The sequence below is a fragment of the Anolis sagrei genome, chromosome 3 (assembly GCF_037176765.1).
Source record: "Anolis sagrei isolate rAnoSag1 chromosome 3, rAnoSag1.mat, whole genome shotgun sequence".
Classification (NCBI taxonomy): Eukaryota; Metazoa; Chordata; class Lepidosauria; order Squamata; family Dactyloidae; genus Anolis; species Anolis sagrei.
The window spans coordinates 126,541,033-126,567,632 of record NC_090023.1 but is presented as its reverse complement, the minus strand read 5'-3'; the positions used below and the strand labels follow the sequence as shown (position 1 = coordinate 126,567,632).

Sequence of the window (26,600 nt, the reverse complement as noted above, 5' to 3'; positions counted from 1 at the left end):
GCTGGTGGCAGGCTAGGATCTGCAGGCTGGTTGGCTGGGATGTGTTGTTTGTTGTTGTTGTCAATTGGCCTCCAGAACTGTAATAACTTGTCATTGCTCGGTTTGAAGTTTTTTGGCTGTTTTTGGTGTTGCCTCTCATGGGGTGTGTGAAGGAAAGAATGTGGGTGTATTTGGGGTGATGGCTGCTAATGATGATAGTGTCCCTAGCCTGGGGAGGACAATGGTCCATACTGGTGAAACAATGGATTGCAATGGATGTTAGCTAGCCTGAATTGGTTCTCAGGAGGAGGACAAAAGAGGGCGTTGGGTAACTTCTGTGACCTCTGGTTTGGCTCTATTGTTAGATGTGTGGATTCATTGTTAGGGGATTATGGTGATTGTAGTGTTATCTCCTGAAGTCCTTAGTATGGTGGAGCAAATTCCAATGAAATTCATGAATGGGTACTAGTAGATAAGGAAAATTCGAATGCGCGCTGGCTGTATATCTCAATGGAGCCACAAATAATAATTCATAATTTGGGGATCTGATTTCTCGAAACCAGTGCCGCCAAATGTTTGACTGACACGATCTTTCCATCATTCTTTTCCACCGTTACCATTAGGATACAATACTGGCCAGCTGCTCACCTGATCCTCATTTAGAAAGCAAATGAAGAGTTAATTGCATTATGTGTTTTAAAACAATGTTGTTTACTTAGCATTCTGTATTTCCTATTGTTCTTAATGTGAAAACATAATAATCTGTTGCGATCCATCTATCTCTTTTTCCCCTGTTGTTGAAAAGGAAAACAAATCTTGACACTAGTGGGAGAGGGACTGAAGCTTCCTGGATATTCCTTCCGTGCTTCTCTGCAGGAAGGACTCTGCAGTTGGAGAGATTTTAAGAAAAGCAGATATTTTTTTATCTGTTTTATAAGCTCTTTTTCTGCTTAAATGTCCTCCACCCTAACACAAAATGTTAAACTTTTAAACATAGAGGCATATTAAAGGATATAAGAAAATCTATCCTCTGCAGAAAATCTAAAAACCGCTAGGTAGAATAAGTTGGTCACTTTATTTCTGTTCCAATGTTTGTCTTGGACACTTGTACAAATCCAGTATGTTTGGATGTATGAATGCTTGTTGGGCACAGTTAAGTATTTCACAGGTGTGTTTAACAAACATCTAATTCTATTAGTATCATGTTTCAATCTTTGTACTATGTATTTTAATATATACATTTTAATGGTATTGTGTTTTATCTGGATGTTTTGACTATGTTGTACCCTTGAGGGATTGAGGATTGAGAAAATTGTGCATTGTGTGTGCCTAGGATCTTCTTTTCCATAGGCTAGATTCTCCTGGTGTGTGTGTCAAAAATATGACCCTCTTTTCTCTATAGTCCTTGTCAGAGAGGAGTATATTTTTGACACACACAAACACATGTACCATTCTAAGCATCTTAATTTAACCCTGCTGTCCATAATTTTCAGTTGTGTTAGAAAGTACTAGTTGTTGTCACTCTAGTTATGTGATTGCACAGGCTGGCTATCCCTTATCTGAAATGCTCGGGACCAGAAATCTTTGGGATCTCAGCTTCTTTCAGATTTTGCATATGCATACATAAGGAGTTATCTTGGAGGTGAGAGCCAAGTCGGTATACAAAACTCATTTATCTTTCACCTAATCATACTCATAGCCTGAAGATTTTGTGGTTTTATACAATATTTTTAAATAATTGTGTGCATGAAACAAAGTTTGTGAATATTGAACCACTAGAAAGCAAAGGTGTCACTTTCTCAGACACCCATGTGAACAATTTTACATTTTGGAGTATTTCAAATTTATTTATTTATTTATTTATTTCACAGTTTTCTATACCGAGCTTCTCAACCTCATTGAGGGACTCAGCCCGGTTTCCAGCCATAAAAAATTTCAGAATTCTGGATAAGGGATACTCAACCAGTGGTAGTTTTTCCATATGATTACATATTTCCTTATATTTCACCTGTATTATTTACTGGAACACTAATTCAGTTTAGGTATTTTCAGTGGAATTGTAAAGCTTTGCTGTTAGTTTATTTGTGTCTGAAGAAACTCAGCTTTCTACAAAGGATAACTGTTATTGAATATGATAAAGATCTTTTGTCATTTGTTTTGTTTGCAGGTGTCTTTTATAAGACATCCTCTAATCCCTTCAGGAAGAAATATTTTCTCCCGTCTTAAAAAAGAGAAAGAAATCAGTATTAACTAAGTATAAAAGCCCTGAGCCTCTACCATTGTTGTTGATTCTTTGAGGGACATTTCCCAACAGTCATTGTTCAAATGGTTGTCAGGAGGAATCAAGTGAAACTCGATAAACAATGCCGTAACTGGTTCCTCTTACTTTGTGTGCAGAAGCTTTTCTTGAGAGGATTTGCATCGAAGAAGTGGTCCATTTTCCAAGTTGTCGTAGGGTCATTTAGAAGCATTCCAGCTCCCCCGCCCTCTTTACTAGCACTAGCATTTTTTTGAGTTCTGCACAAATAAACCTGACCTATCCTTCCTTGGGAGGCTTCAAGACAAGGCAGGGATGAACACCCCCCTCCCTCCATTAAATACGATAATGTTGCTTTTCAACCTTCGGGATTTAGAGTATGGTTTAAAGAAAACTTTAAAAGACCATTAAATACACACACATTGCTATGCTGTTTCATTGTATGGCAATTCATATGATTTAACTAACCATTTTTAATTTGGAGTCAACATTACTATTGCATTAAGATACACTCCCCTCTCAGTCCCTTTTCATTTGGAATAACCCCAAACTCTCCTTAAGCACTTAAGTAATGTCTTTCCTTTATTTCTTTTCAAAAATGTAGACAGAATTCTCTCTCTCTCTCTATATATATATGTGTGTGTGTGTATGTATGTATGTATGTATATGTATTATTTGTAGGAAGACCCTGTGTTCCAAATATTTAGATGTGCAATACATTTGAAGGCAGGATCTATATTGTGATCAATGGGATTTAGTTCCTACTTTATAACAACAACAACAACAACAACACACATTATTTGCCAATACATCACACAGTCCTAGACACTTGGGAAGTGTCCAATGTGTGGTCCAGTGCAATAGCCAGCAGAGTGATCTTGTTTGCTGTGGACTTAACTTGTTGTGTTTCAAATAATAACAATACTGTAATAATAATCTTTATTTATATCCTGCCCTATCTCCCCAAGAGGACTCAGGGCGGTTTCCAACAAATAACGGCAAATATTCAATGCCGCAATAATAAAGTCATTGCCATAAAAATTGAATAATGACATTACAAAAATTACATTCCATATCTGACATTGACATCCTATCTCTATATCAACTCATCCATCTCTTAGCCATCTATTTAACTCTTTCCTGCTTTCTGTATCTATATATTTCTCTGTTTCTCTCTGTATATCTCTTTATTATATTTAACTCTTCCACATCTCCCTCTCTATTTCTCTCCTATCTATCTATCTATCTATCTATCTATCTATCTATCTATCTATCTATCAAGGGCCCTTCCATTCAGCCAGATAACCTAGAATATCAAGGCGGAAAATTCCACAATATCTGCCCTGAACTACTTAAAACTTTAGTCTTGCATTTGATGAAAATGATTGGATTGAGTCCTCTTTGGGGTAGAGAAAGACAGAATACAAATGGAGCAAATAAATAAATAAATAGATATGTGGACCCTTGTCTGTTTTAAAAAAATGTCATTTTGACTCTAGATAGAAACTTTGAAAAACAATGCCTCATAAGCTATCCCAAATATATTCCCCTTTCAGATATTATATGTTGATAAGAAATGTCTTTTCTTAGGTGTCCATTTATTGTAACATAGAGATTATGTGAGGGCTCCCATTGCACACCTTTCTGCCATTCAGCAGCTTCTAGACTAGGGGAATTTTAAAGACATTTGAAAATATTATCTTCATTAACTTTAATTTCTGGCCTTTTTTACCCTTTCCCCAAATGTTTCATTTTAGAGAAAAGCTCACTTCAAGGCTTTGCTTTGTTTCTGGGGTGACATTGTGTGCTATCTGCAGCTGCCCTTGGAAGGGGGTGGGCAGGAGGGGAAGACCAGTGATTTATTGAAGCAAGCTGAATTGAAAACCCCCTTTTTTTCCTCCCCAAAATCAACAGCTTGACTGAGTTTAAATAACTGACTTTTCATATCCTTTCATGGCACACAAAGACCTAATCCTGAGACTACTTGAGCCACCAATGTAGGCTGTGGACGAGACCACCACTGCAAATGTCGCTCCCTTCTCACCGCACACAAAAACACATTGACTGCACCTTTTATGAAGTGAAAATGCCGAAGAAAAGGAAAATGCGAGCAAGGTGGCCGCAGTCATTTCTTCAAAATAAAAATTTAAAAGGCTGCTGCATCTGGATATCGGGGACAAAAAGGCCCTAAGACGACAATAATTGGTTGGGTCACTTGCTTTCATAAGTCCAAATGAGTGGAACTGCCTCTTTTTGTTTCAATAGCACTGACCCTTATATTTTATTGTGTGGAAATGTCAGGGAAAGTGTGTTAGAAGGCATTCTAGCATCTTTTGCTTTCACAATGACTTTGTCATTTCAAGATTCCCAAGTGCTTCTCTCATCTGCTCCCCTCCTCCCTCCTCCATTGCCAAAGTAAACTTGCACAGATTTGTCATCCTAGCCTATTAATCCCAGTAATTCTTTTTCTCCCTTTAGAAACCTAATTTCATAATTTTTCTTTTAAGGAGAGAAAACAAATAAAACACTTCTGGGACATTCCAGTTTGATATTAACTGCTATTCTATTTATATGGAATTTGTAAGCAACAACATTAAATGTTCTCCACTTGCCTTCCTGTTGAAGGCTATAGTCTGAATGGCGGACAAGAAAACATTTTGTATTAATGTGGGAAAAGTTGGGATATATAGATCATGTGGGAAACTAATGTCAGTTGACATAGGGAAAAGTAGCAGAAATTATTTTCTTTTTACTTAGTTTAGTCCATTTATTATTTATTATTATTTATTTAGAGCATTATTTATTATGAATAACCTGGTCTTCTCGACCTCCGAAGAGGGACTCAGGCCGGCTAACAGCAGAAAATTCAACACAAATATAGCAAACATAATAGCATCATAATACATTTATATACTATATTTCTCCCAAGACTGAAACTCAAGGCAGTGCACAAAGAAAAAAAGATAAATGAAAACACAAAAGTGCCACAAAATTATAATACGAAAACCTGACAGCAACAAGAACAACTTTATTTATATCCCACCACCATCTCCAAAAGGGACTTGGGGTGGCCTGCAAATCAGCACATATTAGTTCTATAACACATAATATATATAAGTCAAATATATCAACATTCATAACAACACAGTATCAAAACATAACCAACATTTTCTATAGTAAAATTCAATCCAGTTTAAATAAGATATTAAATAAAAACACTGCAATAGCAATTTGAAACTGATAATACTAAATACCAAATGACCATAAAATGCAGCAATAGCAATTAAGATGGACAATACTAAATTCCAAGTGACATAAAGTGCCAGAGTCAGTTTGTTTGGGCAGCTGATGTTTTAGGCATTGTCGAAAGCCTCTTTAAAAAACCATGTTTTCAGCTCCTTTGAAAACATTGCAGAATCTATTTTCCCTGGAGAGGACTTTCCAATGCCGCGACGGGGGGGGGGGGCACTGAGAAGGGCCTCTCCTTCGTCCCCACCAACTGCGCTTGAGATGGAGGTGGGACCAAGAGAAAAACCTCCCCAGCAGTTCTTAGAACTCATTCTGGTTCATGTGAGGATGTGGCCACGAAGATAGATAGGACCTGAACCGTGGGGCTTTATAGGTAATGACCTGCAATTTGAATTGGGACAGGAAACTTGTTGACAGCTAGTGGAGCTGGTTTAATAGCATAGCTAAACAAATTGTAATTCTAAAGTCAGATTGAAATCTATTAAAACACAACAATAACAATGAAAAACTTCAGCATTAACCACTGTTTATTTAGTTTGGATGATGCAACAAGCCCTTTGTCAATATCAACTACTGTCCATTGGAAACAAACTGGCTCCATCTCTTGTAGTATGAAGCTGTTTTGTTTCTAGCAAGCCATAGCCAGCTAATCAAAATTGAAGCAAAATATTTTTATTCATGGTCATATCTTCTTATATAGTGCAGTGTATTCTGAACAGAAACAGGTTGCATCTACACTGTAGAATTAATGCAGTTTAACACTGCCACGGCTCAGTATTATAGAATCATGGGAGTTGAAGTTTTACAAGTCTTTAGCCTATGCCAAAGAGTTTTGGTGTTTTATCAAACTACAACTCCCATAATTAAATAGCATTCAGCTGTTGCAGTTAAAATGACGTCAAATTTCATTAATTCTGTAGTATAGATGCACCCATAGTCTGTTGGTGTCCAGTTTCAGTATGATCAATTCTGTTCTTGGATCTATGGATTTAGTCCATTCCAAACAAAGCAAGAGGGGCAGAACAGCTGGAGAGGGAAAGTAAAGCAGTAAGTAGGAATTGGAGGTGGGAGTTGTCTGTTGGTTCCTTTGTTGTGTCCGCTTTTGCAATCTTGGGTCATGAGTGAAGTCAGTGTGTAACAAAGAGGTACCTACCAGTATGCTAAGGAGCAGTGATTGGATGGGGCTCTTTGCCACTCTTGTTCACTTCTATGTATTGTGTTAAATATAATCAGTAATTTTTCAATTTTAGACATTGTCTCTCCTTTGTGCTGTCATTAACAGATATGTTAATGGCTGGTGTTAGCAACAACATTGGTACTTTTAATGTCCGGTTTTACTTTGATCACTCCTCCAACCATGTGCACTGTAAACTTGTGGGATCTGTGAATCTGAGTTTGAATAGTAATGAATCAATGTAATATTGCTTCTACATATTTAATAAAAGGTAACGGTTGTATTTGAGCATGTTGAGAACTTCGGAGCTGCTTGTTCCAGCTCACAATAAATATTATATTTGGGTTTGCATTTCATCCTAAATTAATGTATGCATTACTGCAATTAATTCAGGTTTCTAAAAAACTAAGAAGGCATTCTGTGCTGCTCCAAATTGTCGCATGTTTCTTTACATAAGATTGGTATTTCTCTTTTGTCACAGATTTTGTTGTGCATCCCTTCAAAGCATTAAAATATTATCTTACCTCCATTGTATCAATTTCCTGATGGGAAGTATTGGAGTGTAGGGAAGGAAGAAGAGACCAAGGAAGGTCATTAACATTTCTAACACCTTCTTAGCTACAAATCTTTTAATTCCTCTGTCAGTCACCGAGTAGAAAAATCCTGTTCTAAACAGTGATAAGTACAAATCTTCTAGATTGCCTTAAACTATTGATATACTATAGATATGACTTATGTGCTTATAAACAAAGTAGGTTTTTTTATTCCTCAGAAAGACTTCAGATTTTACTTTTTGATTCAACAAGGGAAGGAAATCTTGAAGCATAATTTAAATTCCTGAGATATGTTTGCCAGCGTTTTGTCTTAGATCATAAATATGCATAAATAAGTGAAATGAGTCTGAGGACAAGACTTTATCTTGGAAGGGAGGGAGGAAACTTTCTAAACTCTGCTGCTGGGTTTATGAGCATGCCTTCGATGGGATTTAAGTACTCCTTTTTTGCCTTTCATAGAATTTAAAAGTGATACACAACCTGATAGATAAACCCTCCAGTAGATTATATAGCATTGATAGCAGAAAGGCATTATTTCCTTGTTGGCCATAAAGATAATGGGCTTAATGAGGAGTGGGGTGCAGTGTGGAGAAGGTGGAAAATGGAGAGGGGGAATTAAAGGAATGCAGATAACTGTGCACTATGCAAGCTTCCAAACAGCCTTTTGCTTGGTCACTTGGGGAAAGGAAGGGTCAACCACATACTACATCAAGTGTGCAATACCTAGATGCCCTTCTCTTCATTTTTCTCTCTTATGTAAGATGCGGGAGAGGAAGGAAGCGAAGCACACTAGAGAGGGGGAGAGGAAAGAAGGCAAGTGAGTGAGAGGGGGAGAGGAAGGAAGGTGCACAAGAGGGGAGAGAGCCGGGTTGCTGTGCGGAGAGGTGAGGGTTCTGGCGAGAAGGTGTGGGGCTGAAAGAAGGGCTTCTTTCAGCCCTATGCCTTCTCGCCAGGACCCTCACTGGAGTATAAGCTGAGGGTGCTTTTTCAGCCCTTAAAATTGACTGAAAAACTCAGCTTATACTTGAGTATATACAGTAATAAAATTCTATGTAGTAAGTTAAAGAAGGCACTTAAAATGATACAGTAAATCAGCATTATAACACTTTAAAATTTGCGCTAGGTTTCTATTGAGCAGAGTTGAAAGCTGGGCAAATGAAAAAGCTATCCTTGTGGAAGAACAAGCTGGTTTTAGGCAAAATTGATCTACCATTGATAACTATTTTATTCTGAACCACGTGATTGTCAAATAAATCTCTAAGAGGAGACATTTTATGCTGCCTTTATTGACTTCTCTGCAGCATTTGATAAGGTGAACAGAGGAGTATTAGGGAATAAGTTTTTCGCCCTCAAAATTGAACCTAAATTGTTGCTACTGATCAAAGCCTTATATACAAACACCTGTTGGAGATTATGGTTAGGGGTAAATGGAGCTATGACAAGCAGGATCAATACATAACAACACCAACAACAACAGTGGAAAGTGGACTTAATGCTACATATGTAAATCAACATGAGGTTTTACCTTAATGTTTTCTCTAAGTGATAGGGTTTTTGTAAACTGGAAATGGAGAGAGTTCTTTTCTTGAATTTCTTTGAGATACTTTTTGCTTTTCTCTTGAAATCTCTAGAATTTTGCATCAGCATGACCTTTCAGATTTGCCATGACATAGTTGCTGAAATTTGATGCTAACTCATTCTCTTCAGGATGAAAAGGGTTGGGGATGAAGGAAGATAAGCAATGGGGATTACCCAAACTTTCATGTTCTAATTGGTCTTTCAGATTCCAGGCCTTGTCGCAACAGTGGTGTAAGAAGTGTTTTTATGCTGTTCATTTTGCATATGTTGGGAAATCAGGCAATTAGGTACCTTTACTTTATAGCCATATATTAACAAGGGCTTGGTTGACATCTTTGCATACCTCTGTCTGTCTTTTGAGACTACTTCATTAAGAGTTCATTTGTATGCAGCCTTGACTTTCCAAAATGTATGCACATCAGAATGATCCACCCTATAATATATTTGATGTTAATAAAGTGGCTTATAGAAAACTCCTTCCACCTTAGTCATCTTAACAGTCTCTCACATGTTCTTTTATTTTGATACCAAAAGAAGTTTATTATATGCATCTCAGCATGAATAGTATCACTTCTTCTTTCACAACTCTTATCACTTGAACCCCAAATGGAGTATCTTTGAAAAACAAATGAATAAACGGTTCTCTAACCCTATTTCCTTCCATACATCTCCTCAGTTGTGTTTTTCAGGTGTGCTGCTGATAGAAATGAATTCTGCCTTCTTGTGAATAAAATATTAGCGCAGACAATTTTGTAGCTCGGGTGGCCAAGACAGAGGCTAAAGCTGCCTTTACCAGCATTATGTATTCTGGTTATTTCAACCTGTAGTCTCCTTACAGTTCCACTCAGCATGGCTGAGAAAAGTCTTAGATGAGGGAAGTTGTAGCTGAAAATATTTGGATGGTGCCATGTTGAGGAAGACTAGGCTCAAGGGAGTGAAGAACAAAGCAAGAAGTGGCCTAATGCAAAGTGAATTTACCTTATATATTCATGTGTAAGTTGACCTCATTTATAAGCCGAGGGCACTTTCTTTGATCAAAATTGCAGAATTTGATATAATCCATGGATAAATCGAGGGTCATTCTGCATAGAGGGAAAGTCCTAATACCATATCAAATGAGCAGTTTCTCTATTCCTACTATCGGTAATTGACATATGAACTTTTTCCATCAGCCCTATCCTTACAATTGATTTGCACTAGTCTGCCTACCCATATCCAAAACTGGATATCAGATCCATTGGCTGTTGGTTCGATGGTTATTTTTATATTTTGTTATAATGATGTCATGCTGTTTTGTTTTATGCTATTGTTTATGAATTTTAATGTGTTTATTTTAACTATATTGATTGAGCCTGTCCCCATGGAAGCCACCTCGAGTCCTTTCAGGGAGATGGAGACGGGATACAAAAATAAAGTTATTATTACTATTGCTGCCATTTCCCCATCCAGGCAGAAGTAGTAATGTGGCAGAGAGAATACAGGCAGTCAGTGCTGCTTTTAATTTTTTTCTGGGATGGACTAAGCATTTGCTTTTTACCAATCTATTCATATAACCCTTTTTTTGATATGAGTTAAGGTACCATACTTACGTATGTTGACCTGCAGATAAGTCTACACAGATTTTCAGAGTTGATTTTTTTGATACAAAATGCTGTTAAGAATGGATTTGGAATCAGAATAAGTGAAAATCTATGATAAATTGGGCTCAAAATTTGAGACACGATATTGAATGAGAAAGATGGAAAAAGATGTGGAAGTGGGAACTTAAAGGAACCTTATGCCAAGATCTAAAATATTTTTTCCAAGATGATGTTCCAATGGTCTCAACTCTGGAGTGATTGTATGTAGTATAAGTATATGTTATGTTGTATCTGTCTGGTTTGTATCGTCGTGATTCACTGTACACTGTCTGCTTGTTGTTGTTCACCGCCCCGAGTCGCCCCCGGGCTGAGAGGGGCGGTCAATAAATGCAAGAAATAAATAATAAATAAATAAATTGACTAAAATGCATGAGCAGTACACGCTGGAAGTGTGACAGTGAGAACGTTTTTCCACATGTGGTGAACTTGTTCTTAAATAAGACAATTTTGGAACTCAATAAAACAACTACTGCAAAAAAATTTAAAGTTACAATTCAACAAAACCCTGAATTCTTTCTACTGGAGCTACAGAATGGACAACCAAAATCAACAAGCACAAAAAATTACAATATATTATAATTAGGACAAAAATGTTGTGTGCACAAAACTGGAAAAACACACAAATATGAACAGAAGAAGTGTGGATTACAAATGTTTTAATCTGCCAGAAATGTATAAGTTGGCAATGATACTCTGGGGAAAAACCCAACACAACTACAAAAAGGACTTGGAACCATTTCTGAAGTTCATCAAAAAAGATAAAGACTCACAGTTATGGACAGAGGGCTTTGAATAAGCCTAAACTAGGGAAAATCATACCCCAGAAATTATCTAGTAGCAACTATTAGCCAGAAGATCCAATCTTGAGTGGAAGATACCCAGTACAGAGGGTCCCCAGGTTACAAACAAGATAGGTTTTGTAGATTTGTTCTTAAGTTGAATTTGTATTTAAGTTGGAACAGGGACATTTTTTGAATATAACTCCATCCTAGATATAGATATAGATATAGGTATGCTTTGGATTACATAGGGAAGGGTTAACACCCAGTGGGTTTTTTTGTTTTTGTTTTTGTTTTTTGGCTGTCTGTGCCCCTGTTCAGAAGATTTCGCCACACTTTCTATACCTCTGATACTGGATTTTGAAAAAAAATTGACCTGTTGTGGAAACAAGTATTGATGATAAAGCTTTAGTGGAGACACCTTTTCCCCATGACAACTCTTCCAGAAGTTGATGTCCCTTCCTAGGGGTTGATTTCTCTAACTACCTGTTGTCTCAGTCCCATTCTTAACTATGAGTCATTTGTAAGTCAGATGTTTGTAACTTGGGGACTGTTTGTAGGTAGCAACAACATTTTTGTATGCCACCACCATCTCCTCAAAGTGACTCAGGGCAGCTTACATGGGGATCAAGCCCAGTCAAACAGAGATTAAAATAAAAACACAGTAAAAATACAGATAAAAAACATAATAAAAACACAAACCATCAAAAATAACCAGTAGCTGAGCATAGTGGTCATATACTAAACTAAGGGATGGGGCTGGGCTTGTGCAATACAGCTGCAAGGACAGGGCTAACAGAAAAGTACAGGAGCCAAATGATAACTTTGGGCTGGAAGGGCCAAGTCAGTTAGTGCAATACAACTACAGGGGCAGGGACAATGGTAGACTGCAATAGCTAGATATGAAGTTATGGCTAGAAGGGCCAACATTATCTAGTGAACTGATTTTTAAAAAGTACAGTGGAACATCCACATTTTTAGATCTTTAGGGAAAGTGGACAGGGTGGGGCTAATGTAACCTTCCTGGGGAGAGAATTCCAGAGGCAGGGAGAAGATCCTCTCCCTCATCGCCACCAACTGTGCTTGTGACAGAGGTGGAAGCGAGAGAATGGCCTCCCCAGAAGATCTTAGAGCTCATGCAGGTCCACAGGGGAAGATGTGATCGCAAAGATAGGCTGGACCTGAACTGTTTAGGGCTTTGTAGGTAATAACCTGCACCTTAAATTGGGATTGGAAACTTACCGGCAACCAATGGAGCTGTTTTAACAAGGGGGTTGACGGCTCTCCTGCTCCTCCTAAACATTGTGCTCTTTTTTATTACTGGGTCAGGAGAAGGAACATTCTGTTGTCAGTTCATGTTTCTCTAGCAGGATATCATGGGGCACTGCTCTTTAATGTTTTGTGTGAGAACTTGGGTTGCCCTTGAGAAGCTGATTGACAAAAAGGGATCTTGAGATCTGGGGAGTTGTGTGTAAGTGGAGCATAGGCTGACTAGGAATGGAGACTGTATCCCAACAGATGCATTTTTCACTTTACCTTGTGATTTGCACCTTTAAGGAGGCAATGGAAACTGAGCAAGAACAGGGGTTGAGAATGTGAATTTCACATATGCTGGGACCGTGGTATCCACTGGGATTTGGTTCCAGGATCCCTGTGGATCGCAAAATATACAGATGCTCAAATCGAATTAGAATTGCATAGTAAAATGGTGTCTCTTAACTAAAATGGCAAAATCAAAGCTTGTGTTTTGGATTAAAAAAATATTTTCAAGCTGTGTATGGTTGAATCTGTGGATGCAGAATCCATGGATAAGGAAGGCTGACTGAGCATCCAGTTCTTTTTGACTGTGAGGGTTTTCACCTTCCTATTAGGTAGTGCAGAGATGTGGAACTGTTGTTCACCTAGATGTTGATGAAATACTGCTCTTGTTACACCTTGCAGTTGACTAGACTATCTGAGGCTGATGGGAGCCAGATTTGATATTGTGTGTAGTGCCACAGGTTCCCAAGCCCTGACAGAGTGCTTTTTTGAGAGCATTCAACAATATTTTCAGCAGTCTTTATCACCACTCCTAAAATATGATCTTGTTATTCTCTATATTGGGATGCAGGGTCACATAAGGTTTGGTGAGAACAGAGACTTGGTGATTTTCCTAAAAATACCTAATCATAGTGGGCTGATGTTTTGTCGAAGGTATGGCATTAGTCTTCATCACTGCTATTTATGGGTAATAGTTAAGACACATTTAAAATGTTAGATGTTGCGTAGCTTTGTAAAAATGGAGAAATAAACCTGAAGGGTTTGTTTGTATTTTGTCAATGGAAGGCACAATATTTCTTATAGGTTTCTCAGAGTTGTGTTGCTTTAAGCTACTGAATGAGATTCTTTTCTGAAGAGAAGACCCCGAGGTTAAAAATAATAATACTCAGACTGCTCTTACAATTTTGTTGTTGCAGACTTTCCTTCAGATTTGTGGGGTGGTAGCAGTGGCCATTGCAGTGATTCCTTGGGTTCTTATCCCTTTAGTTCCACTACTTATCCTTTTCATCATTCTTCGTCGGTATTTCTTGGCTACATCAAGAGACATTAAACGTTTGGAATCCACAAGTACGTATTTTTATAAGACTTGATTTTATTAAAATCATTTAATAATATGAGATGATAATTTTTTGCTGATGTTTTGAAGTAGAGCTTAGAACAATGACTTGGCCATGCCATCTGAATGCTATGAATTGTAGTAGGAAAACAATGGTTATTTCTTTGCCCCTTTTCTGTAAATTCTCTGTATATAATGAAATGTTTCATAGTTTTACTTGATCACACTTTTATTCTAGCAGTTTCTATTAGATATTATAAAATTTTACTTTTGGGGTAAATCCATATATAATACTGCTGATTTTTTTAAACTACTACTAAGAACAAATGCTGTCACTTTGCTTTTCTGTTGTTGGACGTCAACATCATATCTTTAGCAGCATTGATCATACTTCATTTTAACTACAATTTTCTTCTTAATTAGGATTGTGAAATATGCTTGGTTACAGACTTGCAAACCTTAATTATTACCCATATATTGGTGCAAATGGGACATTAGATCACATTAAACCCAGTAAATGAAGATAAACTATAATTTCTGTCAGTGATGGGACTGTTTTTGATCTAGCTTCTGTTTGAAAACCTCAGAGAGGGAGACTCCATCATACTCTTAGGCAGCATATTTTTTCAGTCACATTTAGGGCAGAAGTCAAGGTGGCTATAAATACAGTAACCCATGAATAATAAAATAATCACATTGAATTCTTAAACTACAGATGTGGATGGACAAGTGCACATTCAATTATATTTAGCACTTTTGTTTTTATAGAGTAATTACTATAATATTAGCTAGAACCAATCTTTCTGTCTTTTAATTTTGGTAATTCCAAACATTGATTCAGATTCAGTGTCAGAAATGTCTATAGTAAGATGGTAAGAGTGTTTAATCACTATCTTCTAGGTCGAAGCCCGGTGTTCTCTCATTTGTCATCATCGCTTCAGGGATTGTGGACTATTCGTGCATTTAAAGCAGAGCAAAGATTCCAAGAATTGTTTGATGCTCACCAAGACCTTCACACTGGTTTGTAAAATGACGCAAATGGCTAGACTTTGCCTAGACCATACCACTTCAGAATAATAATAATAACTTTATTCTTATATCCTGCCACCATTTCCCCAAAGAGATTGGAGTCAGCCTACATGGGGATCAAGCCCAACAAAAACAGAAGTAAAATATGGCACAATTAAAATACATTGCATTTCAATCATTAAAACAATAAAACCGAACAACAGACATCATAAAAACATGATGCATCCCAAGAATGCACATAGGGAGAGCAGTCCCCAAAACCAGGAATAGAAGCAATGTCTTTGTTCTAGCTGATTTTGGGGTGATTCTTAAATGACCTTCGAGAACCCTTGATTAAGCAAGGCATGATAATGTTTAAGCCAAATATTTCCAGTAACTCACCGCAATCAGTAACTGAAAGAGTTTGATACTGATCTTATATCTGGTAAAGTACAATACAGTAGCAAGTTGCCTTTCTATTGTTTTTTGGGAAAACAGTTGTTATTATTTGCACTTTCCAACAAAGTAGAATGCTGCCTTGAGTGAAGGAAATGAGAATGTACATTGCACTTTAGCATTGAATACTGGTTAACTTATTGCTTGAAGGTCTTCCTGCGTGAACTTGGCAAATTCATTACTAAAGGTAATACTGAAGTTGTGTAGCTGCCCCCATGTTTTAAACCTTCCAATCTGCATTTTCTTTTTTTCTTATTAGAGGCCTGGTTCTTGTTTTTGACTACCTCTCGATGGTTTGCTGTCCGCCTGGATGCCATCTGTGCCGTTCTTGTGGTGGTGGTTGCCTTTGGTTCTTTGCTTCTTGCACACAGTAAGTCTCCTTACCAAGGAATAGGGGTGTAAATCCTAGACTTGTATCCAAAGATAGATAATTCATTGTAGTTTTCTCCTTGCTGCAGGAGAAAGTGAATATTCCTCCTCAGTATTATCTCTTCACTTGAACTTCTGAAATGTGGAAATTTGCATAAATATCCTGCTTCTGTGCAAGAGACCCTTTTCAGAAAAAAGGTTCCTTGTTCAATAATTTTCATATTTGTTTCTATGCAGAATAATTCCTTCAGAAAATTGTGGGGCATTGAAGTAGTAGAATAAAATCCCACAAAATTCTTGCTGGTCTGTTATTCTTCCCAAGTGGGGTTTCCTGTCTCTTGGGTAACTTGTTTTGTTTTAGGGGGTTAGGGCCGGAGAACGAATAATTCAAACATGGTTGCATCCCATAAGCTGATTCCATAAAGTGATTTGCTTTGTCTGCTTCTTCTGAATGTGTCAATGAAGTTTAAAACATACTTTCTCCCTTGCTCAATAGCTCTCGATGCAGGACAGGTCGGCTTAGCTTTGTCCTATGCAATCACTCTCATGGGAATGTTTCAATGGGGAGTTCGACAGAGTGCTGAAACCGAAAATCTGGTAATAGTCATTTGTTCCTTCCCCCCCTCCCCCAAGCATTTTAAATGTCTTTGCTGTTGTAGCCCACATAGCCTGTCAAATGTTCTTTAGCTATTTGTATTTAAACTCTATTGGTTCCAAAGCATTGTATTCCCACAAATAATATTTTTATATATTTGCATTATCGTAATTCAGATCATGTTGTAATCATTACTGCATATTTTCAGGAGGGCAACACTGTACATTATATATTGGTTAATTGTGATGGATATGTTGACATTTATTTATTTACTCTTAACAAAAATGGGAGGCATTTCTTTTTGCGAAAGAAGGCATTGTGGCTATGAAGCTATTTAAGGTGGCCACAATTTTATTTGGACTTCCCTTCTGATGAAGCACAGAATGCATTCCTAGCTTGAACTAGTCTCTCCAAAGGCTTTCTCACATGTCTTCACTGGATGTGCTGTAGGCATTCCCATTGCTCATCTTGCTTCCTGTCAAGTCATACTAATCTCCCCATCATTACGTATCTCAGACATGACCAGAGGATATCCTGCCTCACATCTCATGGGGCCAGGATACAAACTCGCATATGCTTGTGGAGACTGTGAGAATATTCATGTGTACTCACATTCGATGTTCATAAAATAATGTATTGATGAAGCACTATCTTTCCTATAGTCCTCCTTTACTAAAAACAGTATTTGCTCGCAAGTAGGAAAAGTAAAAAATTGGTTTAAACACACACAATGTTTAATCATGTTGCTGCTGTCATTTATTGATTTTCCTGAAATGGACATGGTTTAATTTTTTTTCTTGTAGGATTATTCAATATAATTTGAATGGACTGACAAAGAGTTGATTAAGGTTCCCTAGTAAATAAGCCAGTCTTGTAAGGAATAGGGATTCGACAATGGAATTAAAGGAGTCTGGATTAAGGTTCTAGTTATTGATACTTTACCTTGCGTCATGCCTTTGAAATTAACTGTTCTTGTTAGGGAGAAGTAAAATGAAAATAATATTGAACAGGTATTTCCTGGAGAGTTGATAGATTTTAAATGGCAATGCAGTACTTAAGCAAAAGATGTATTTCTTCAGTGGCTGTGTTTCATAACTGGTGAAAGAAATGACAGAATTCTTTGGGAAGCCATCACTTCCTCTCCCATCTTCCAAACTGGGCAAAGGGGTTTCTGAAGAGAGAAGAAGGTAGATGCATTGGAGAGCTTCAGATTGAAATGAATATGTATTTGTGAATTTAACTGATGACCAGAACATTTCAGTGTAAGTAAACTTTTGTAATTATAGGATTAGTGATATCAGCATTTGTTGTTCATTTCTAAAGATGATATCAGCAGAACGAGTAATTGAATACACCAATGTTGAGAAAGAAGCACCTTGGGAGTCAAGCAAGCGTCCACCATCGGAATGGCCAAACGAAGGTGTTATCGCATTTGAAAATGTGAACTTCACATACAGCATTGATGGCCCTTTGGTGCTGAGACATTTAACTGCAGTAATCAAGTCCAAAGAAAAGGTACTAAGAGTTAACATTATCAGGTTGAAATAATTAACATTGATAGTGTACATTGAGGAGAATTGCACATATCATTCTTGATGCTTTAAAAATTCGCCTTACATATATTAATAATTTGGTTCTGCCTACCTTGCTTCTAATGAATGTCATTTTCTCACATTTATCTGATTGTAGTATGGATAAATCCTGAGGTAATGTAATCTGGAAATCTTTGAGATATCCATTTGTTGATAGAATACTGCTGTAAGGAATTCGAATCACTAACTGTTTCATACATACAGAGACTATTTCCACAGTTCTCTTCTTGCTTTTAAGAGAAAAAAAATATTTTTGCCCCATTTTTGTCTGGTAATCCTTAAGTGTTTTAGAAAATTATTGTGCTATTTTTTGTGTAAAATTAGTTTTACTGATTTTTTAAAAATTGTATTCAAAACATGTGTTTGGTTTTTTTTCTGGTTTTTTTTTTTCCATGTCCTAGTGTGCAGAAAGGTAAATATGACTTTAGAGGCATAACAGAGACCTGGTGGAAATATGGCCATGATTAAATATTGCTGATATTTCAGAATAGATAGTAGAAGACGTAATGGGGAGGTTACTAATCTTGGACTGGATCCTAGTAACAGGGAGGCGTTGGTCACTGAATCAAAGTAGCCAGCTCTTTAGTGGGAAGTAACCATTTAATGCTGGAATTCACAAGGTAAAGAAGAGTATAGTCAAAGCTTGAATTTCAGGCAAGCTGATTTTAACAGGTTCAGAGAGATGCTGGGTAGAACATGTTAAAGCAGTGGTTCCCAACCAGTGGTCCTCAAGAACTAAAATATAGTCTGCGGCCTCACCGTTACTACACAGTTGCAATGAGAGCGACTGGTTTCACAAAAGCCTCTTATAGTGCCAAGGCTTATTAAATATGGTTTACTTTGGGCGAGCAGATGGCGACTACTGGATGGCATATGATCTGTGTCAGAAACTAGATCTGAAGTGGTCTATCAAATGTAATTTTCCGAATCAGCACCCCAAATAACCAATCTAAAGTTGTCCAAAACCAGATTCGTAACCCATTTTTTAGCAGGGAAAGAAATAGCAGTGACTGTTCTTTCCATCTTGTAGTCTTTCTTTTAGTCATTAGTTACTGATGCAGATCGAATTTTGTTTGTAGGTTGAGATGATGTTGAGATGATGTATTCAGCTGGAAAGATGTGTTAAAAGTGTAAACTGTAACAATATACAGAGATTTGTGCACATGCATATCATGATGAGTAAAAACGTACATTACTATTTCTCTTTTTCGAATGGAGTTCAGAGCTTGGAGGTTAACCAGGCTCGTCGATTTTATTTGCCAAGGATGATGTCATTCACCAAATGGCAGTTTTCCACCATATTTTATTTATGTTACCAATCAATTGCCTTGAAATTAATTTAGTGAAACAGATTTTGAAGACCTTTATTTTTAGACAATAATTGCTTTATGTATGCAGAATTTTAAAAAATCACGACAGTGAGGTGCTTTGGTTTGGGTGTTGGACTAGGACTCTGGAGACGGGGACTCAAATCCCCACTCAGCCATGGAAACTCATTAGGTGATCTTGAGCAATTCATATTTTCTTAGCTTCAGAAAAAGACAATGCCAGATCTCTTCTGAATAAATCATTTGGTTCACTGTAAGTAAGAAATAACTTGAAGGCACAAAATAACAACAAACAAATACAGAACTGGGAGGCTATCGAATACAGGAGTTTTTAACAGCTATATTAGTTATAGGTTGATATATAGGTTGATAATTCTGGAGTGTTAAAGCTTACAGTCGTTAGTATATAATACAGAAATATTTGGTACATTCGAACTATGGAAGAGGAGAGAATGGAAAGATAAGCAGAAAAGGCAAGGGAGGTAGCAATTTTCTAGAAGTTGGTAGTGACAATGTAAGAATGTACCTAGGAGTGTAAAAGATGAGTGAATTAATGATTGATGGAAAGGAATATCTGTGATTGAATTAATGACAGGCACAACTGTTTTGCTTAATGGCATGCATATTTAAAAATGAATGAATAACAGGTGGACACATTGGACTAATTTTTGCATTCCAGCACCAGGCTCCCATTCTGTGGAGTGCTCTAGAGTGTAGGACATTTGGGATAATGGTAGATCTCCAGGCAGTATGTAAAAAGTACATGCATGCAAGACTTAGAAAGAGAAAACTGAACATTCCCCATGCATCACCGGATGCAATCTTGCATTTCATTTGTATGCATGTCAGTTAAAAAAAATGCAGCATATATGAGGGTTGAATGAAAAGTAATGCCTCCACCTTTGTAACTCCTCAACAAATGGCAGTACTGGTATGCGGCAGGTACTGATTTGTTCAGTAGACTCTTCTCTACAGTTCCATTTTGGTGGGATGCCTTAGCATTGAACCATTGTGTTGTTAAAGTGCGAAGTATGGGAACCCTGCGCAGATAGTTGGTCAATGTGACTTAAGTAATGTGCAGTCATTGAATTCTTGAGAGCAGAAGATGTCACCCCAAAGAAGATTCATCAGACAATGCCAGCTGTTTATTGTGATTGTGTTGATATGAGTACTCTGCATCATTGGGCGAGTAAGTTTAAAGATGTTGAGGTGGGAACATCTGACTTGCATGACAAACAGAGTTGGACGTCCTGTGACAACAACCACCGAGTTTCACAAGCAAAAGGTTTACAGATTGATTCATGATGATTGTCGTATCACTCAGAGAGAAATTTCAAGCATAATCGGCATTTTACAAGAACATGTGGGTCACATTATTGCTTTGCTTGACTATCAGAAAATCTGTGCACGATGCGTACGTTGAGAGAACTGTGAGACACTGGCTGTGGAAACAGAGTGTAGACTTCTTCCGTGATGGCTTCAGAAAACTTATTCATCCTTGGCAGAAATGTATCCAGTTGTCTGGTGATTATGTGGAAAAGTGAATAGTGGTAGTTAAAGAACACATTCTAAGGATTATTTCTACGCTTGATTTATTAAAATATTCCAAACCCAAGTAACGAAGGTGGAGGCATTACTTTTCATTCAACCCTCGTATATTCACCTGTCTTCTTTTGTGGCATTATACTAAACTTCTGAGCAAAGCACATGCTCAGAAAGAGGACAATCATTATGCATATTTCTAAAGTGAAAAGGGAAGATGCAGCTAGTTTAAATTTTTGAAAAGGCAGAATAGGTTGATGAGATATATTATGGAAGCTCGCCCATTGGAAGTATTCAACAAAACAGACAGCTCATGATGGGAAATTTTAGGGTTAAGATATTCATCCTTAAGATTGTAGATTACACTATATGCCCCATTGGGCTGTTTTTATAATATCACCCAATGACCCCGTTTCTCTAAAATGCCACTTCAAACTGAAATCTGTAAGATTCCCCTCCACCCACCCACCCCCAAACTTTAAAAAAAACTACACTGGCTTTTATTACAGAGAGGTGCTTCCTGGGGGAAAAAAGATGGGGCGAGAGTTGAAGCTCTTGAGGTTTATATAGTATGTCTGTTTATCTCTTTCATACTTCTTCTTGCCTTTGGGCCAGCTCTCTTGCAGTGGTAATAAGCCATTCTAATAGCGGATAAGGAGATTTACATTTCACGGGAAGGAACAAACAAAATAAAAGATGAGAAATAAGAAGGGGAATATGTTGCTTAAACTGTGGCTTAATGCGCCTGCATTTGTATGTTTGTTTATTTGTTTGGATTTCTTTCACGTGGCTCCCCTCATCCTTATTTTGTTAAAGTGATAGTGATATTAGCTTTGCTATCACAAGTGGGTTTGCATGCTCTGAAGTCTCCTAGAGTCTTAGTAGAGAGAGTTGGCTTTAAAAATAATATTTTTTATAATCCTGATAATGTTCATGTATGTGTTTTTTTGTATCCAGTCCTAGCTATTGTTCTTATTCAAGATACTGTATAGAGTTTATATAGATTGATTACTTCCCTTTACTTTGAAGCCTTCTTCGTATGAGAAAAAGGAAAATCTTTGTTTCCAAAATCTTCAGAACTGCTCTTTGGATGAGAAACTTATATAGATTTTGAACAACAGAGATGAAGTAATGTGTTTCTTGGTATTGTACTATTCAGTAAAGGTAAAGGTAAAGGTAGTCCCCTGACATTAAGTCCAGTCATGTCTGACTCTGGGGTGTGGTGCTCATCTCCATTTCTAAGCCGAAGAGCCAGCGTTGTCCGTAGACATCTCCAAGGTCATGTGGCCGGCATGACTGCATGGAGCGCCGTTACCTTCCCGCCGGAGCGGTACCTATTGATCTACTCACATTTGCATGTTTTCGAACTGCTAGGTTGGCAGAAGCTAGGGCTGACAGCGGAAGCTCACGCCGCTCCCCGGAATCGAACCTGCGACCTTTCGATCAACAAGCTCAGCAGCTCAGTGCTTTAACCCACTGCACCACCGGGGGCTCCTGTTCAGTAGACTTGTGTAATTCTGCTGGAGGGTGATCCATTTTTGGTATCCGAATTTCGTTTGGTACCCAGATCCGTTTTTGGGAGCCTCTCAAAAATTGACAAATGGAAAAATCAGTTTTTAGCTAGGCATCTAAAAGATCTGGGAAGATCTGGCCCATTGGTGGCAATGGGGAACGTACGAGGCTCCCCTTTCTGTACCTGGGATCCTTTCCTTTCTTCCTTTCAAGGGGGCCTGGGTTTGAGGAACAGGGTTAAGGAAGCACCCTTCCTGAGCTCCTTTTTTCCCCTTCCTTTCAAGGGAGTCTGGGTTTGAACTACAGGGTTAAGGAAACATGTGCCACGTGCTCCCGAATAGAAGGGAAGAAGCCAGGCCTGGCAGCCATGTGGGCTGTTTCAGGTGAAAAAACATGGCAGCAGAGCCCTTGCCATTATGGCAACACAGAGAAGCCAAAGAAGGGAAACAGCTAAAATGGATCTGTGTACAAGTCTACTATTCAGGATAAATGTTTGTTGTTGTTTTTTTCTAAATCACTATTAAAGAGGTTGTATATTTTAAGCTTCTGAGCACTGGCTCAGTAAACAATTTTTGTTGCTTTATAGCACAGAAATACACCGTGTTTTAAGGCTCTAGTCCTATTTATAAATATCTTAGATGAAGTCCAGTTAGATTCCTTGGTCCTTATTAGTTGTAAGTAGCCAAGAATAGGATTGCGCTGTTAGTTTTTATTCCTTCACCTACTGCAGTTGTGTAGGGCTTTATCGCACCAACCTGCTGTCTTGCAACAATCCTGTTGTTTGAGCAAAGGAAACAAATCAATATGGAAACAGTCACTTTCACACCTCTTCTCTAATTGTGTTTTGGTGATGCAGGTCCCATAGACAATCTTCTGCACTGCCTTGACTGACCCTACCTTCCCATCCAAGCCTGCCTTACGTAGTGCATGCACACTGTTTATTTTTTTTCTTTTTATGCCACAATTGCACAGTTTCAACAAATCTTGCATATAGAGGGTGCTACCATAATTGCAGCACACTTACAGAAAAACTATTTTAAATATATTTCCAAGGGAAGAGTGCAAAGCAATATGAACATACCCTGCTTGAGGATAGAGAGGAGGAAAAGAGGAGAACCACATCATTGCTGGAATATTGGAATTGCAGCAGAAAGAAACAATTGCTCCAGAAATAATCATGTAACAGTCACAATACTGGAGGCATTGGTGAGTTTTTGTAATAACAACAAAAAGATGGGATCCAGTAATGATGGAAATGATAGCTGAGCGAAGGAAGATAGATGCTTTTGAATGGTGCTGTTGGAGGAAAATTCTGAGAGTGCCTTGGACAGCAAGAAGATCAAACCAGTCCATGCTCCAGGAAATAAAGCCTGACTGCTCACTAGAGGGAAGGATATTAGAGGCAAAGATGAAGTACTTTGGCCACATAATGAGAAGACAGGAAAGCTTGGAGAAGATAATGATGATGGGGAAAGTGGAAGGAAAAAGGAAGAGGAGCAAACCAAGGGCATCATAGATGGATGGTTTCCTTGAAGTGACTGGCTTGACCTTGAAGGAGTTGGGGGCGGCGATGGGCTGGTCCATGAGATCAGGAAGAGTTGGAAGTGACTGAACGAATAAACAACAACTACAATGATGGAAATGCAGTACAACAATGAGGGAGTCACAACATCATCTGATAATGAAAGATCAGGTTTAAAAATGATTGAATTCAATGTGCAACTTAGTGTGAGATCACGTCCTTAGACCTGAAAATATATCAAGGGAGAAAAAGGTGTGCACACAAGCCCAATGTTTTCTTGTCAAGGAAAAAGCACTAAAGAGCTTTTAATGATTTTGTGAACTAGAATAAAAGTGACTGGGAAGCTACTTTATCACAGTTATCGTGATTAGGTGGAGACTTCTACTTGTGTTCAAGCATACATGACTAGAAACCCTCTTCAAAGCAGGAATTTGGAAGATGAGTCCTTTGTTTATATATACATTGCCCTGGCCCCCCTCCCCACTTTTATCTTAAAACACTGAAGACCTATGTGTGGCATATTTCTTGCGATGGAGCTATCAGAATGATGTATAAAATTGGTAACACCATAATTAGGAGCCCCTAGTGGCGCAGCGGGTTAAACCCTTGTACTGGCAGGACTGAAGACTAACAATGTGTTGCTCAGTCAGGGAAGGCAATAGAGCTCTCAAAGAGAGAATTTAGGTATTTGACCAAAGTGCAAATCTCAAGATTTCATAGGATTCAGCCATTGGAGTTTAAGGGCATCAAACTACTATAACTGTGAAGAGATATAACTTCTGCATCAGGAAGCTTTTTTCCACCTCACTCCCAGCATCGCCAGATATGCTTTGTTTAAAAGTCTAGCTGTATTAACATTACTAGAGAAGTTGAAAGCCTTATGACTTTTGTGCTTGATTATCTGTTAGTTCACCATAGATTTGGAACTCTATTGGAAATGCAACTTTCTTTTACATTCCATGTCAAATCCCATAGTTCATTAGTTCAGGCAGACCTGCATCAGCTTTCTTGCAGTCAGGTTGACAGGTGCAATTTCCATCACAAGATTGGCAGAAAGTGTATGTTGAACAAATAATCTGTTTAATAAATCCCTTTAAAGAATATGATCAGTAAAGGCAGCAAAAATTGCTTGCACTGCCCTAAATTCTGTGTTGCCGTTAGCGGCTCAGATACTTAGTCCCCAAAATGATAAACTGCCTTTTGACACGCTCTGTGTGTTCTTTTTCATTGGATGCCAGACTGAGAGAAGAATATTTGACAATGAACAGAGCAGCTGCATTTTTATTTTAAGTACCAATTTTTATAAAGTGCTTTTATGCTGCTAATGCACTACTGTACATCAATGACTTCAGAGGAAGCACTTGAACTCTTTTGTTCTCATACCAAACTCTGCATAGTTGTTTTTTTCATTCTTTCCCCCCCTCATTTCCCTCCCCCTTTCCTTAAAGCTTTTTCATTCCCATCTTTGCTTTTGAAGGAAGTTGCTCTCTAGTATACCATCTCTCAGAACTTGTAGCACTTCCCCCCTTCTATTCTTCTAAGCTGGAAGGAATTATTTTAAAAAAGAAAAAGAAAACAGCCACCATACATTTCCATGTCTGCTTTGCTCTCTGGTAGAGAAATTGAAAGAGCAGCAAAATAAGTGTTTCAAAAAGGGTTTCATCTCTTATGGATGAAGAGGTCCCATCATATACATCCAAGAACTTTGGGTTTGGTGCAATGGGTTAAACCCTTCTGCCGGCAGGACTGAAGACCAACAGGTCGCAGGTTTGAATCCAGGGAGAGCCCGGATGAGCTCCCTCTGTCAACTCCAGCTCCCCATGTGGAGACATGACAGAACCCTCCCATAAAGATGGTAAAACATCTGGGCATCCTCTAGGCAACATCCTTGCAGATGGCCAATTCTCTCACACCAGTCGCTCCTGACACACACACACAAACTTTTACACAGCAAGAGGCATGTGGGGAAGAGTATGTAAGGATCTGAGACCTGTTTGATCTCCCCTCATTATGTAGATAACGAAAGAGCACACTTTAGCAGATATGCATTTTTAAATATTTCTGAGTGGTAGACAGGAAGCTCGTACATTGACCACCTTCTGCCACAGACCAAAATCTTCTGAAGGCAAACAATTTTATTGCATTTTCTCTATATCCAAAGCAACTAACTGACCAAATAACACCCACTGTGCAGGTGCAAGGGCATAATGGCATTCATCTAATAGAGGTTAATAAGGAGGAGAGGCTGGAGCAGTAAATCTGGCTGTAACACAGTAGGCAGCCTGGGTTGGTTTCTCGCTTGATAAATTGATTTGACCATATCCTGGATTGTCCTCATGTCTCTCACGACTTGAAATTTTCAGGGTAGCATTTGGCTCAGAAACCATCCCAAAGTGTGCATTTTAAAAAGATGAAACACATTTAGAAATACATACTTTGGCCTAAATCTATTTTTTGTCCCAGGTAGAGTAGCCCCAGTGAACCAAGTGGAACTTATGTGAGCATTGATCTACAGCAGTGTTTCTCAAACTCCTCCAGGCAGGCCCATAGCCAGGATTTTGATTCGGGAGGGGCGGGGCTGCGTTTGATTCGGGGGGGACGACGACTCAGGATCTACCCTAGAAAACCTTTTGTATCATTATCTCAATACCCTCATGCATATGGGATATATTGAGCATGGTGATCAGATCATGATATGAATAAACATGGTGTGGTGATATGGCCTAAGGGCTAATCAAATTCATTCATTCATTTATTCATTTATTATTTATATATAATAATTATATTTGTTTAGAAAATAATAGAATTTGTTGCTGATTTGGGTATTGGTATGCTTACCAGAATCTGGCAGATATTCTTTAAAAAATCAT

At 38.1% G+C, this 26,600-nt stretch overlaps 1 protein-coding gene across 1 annotated transcript in view; it reads left to right on the top strand.

The window, feature by feature from the left end:
* ABCC4 (ATP binding cassette subfamily C member 4 (PEL blood group)) overlaps positions 1-26,600 on the top strand; it is a 159,753-nt gene that overhangs the window by 86,882 nt on the left and 46,271 nt on the right. The window contains exons 21-25 of the mRNA XM_060769490.2: positions 13,667-13,817; positions 14,707-14,826; positions 15,530-15,640; positions 16,136-16,236; positions 17,558-17,749. Coding sequence (XP_060625473.2) covers positions 13,667-13,817; positions 14,707-14,826; positions 15,530-15,640; positions 16,136-16,236; positions 17,558-17,749 — 675 coding nt within the window. The remainder of the gene's footprint in view (positions 1-13,666; positions 13,818-14,706; positions 14,827-15,529; positions 15,641-16,135; positions 16,237-17,557; positions 17,750-26,600) is intronic.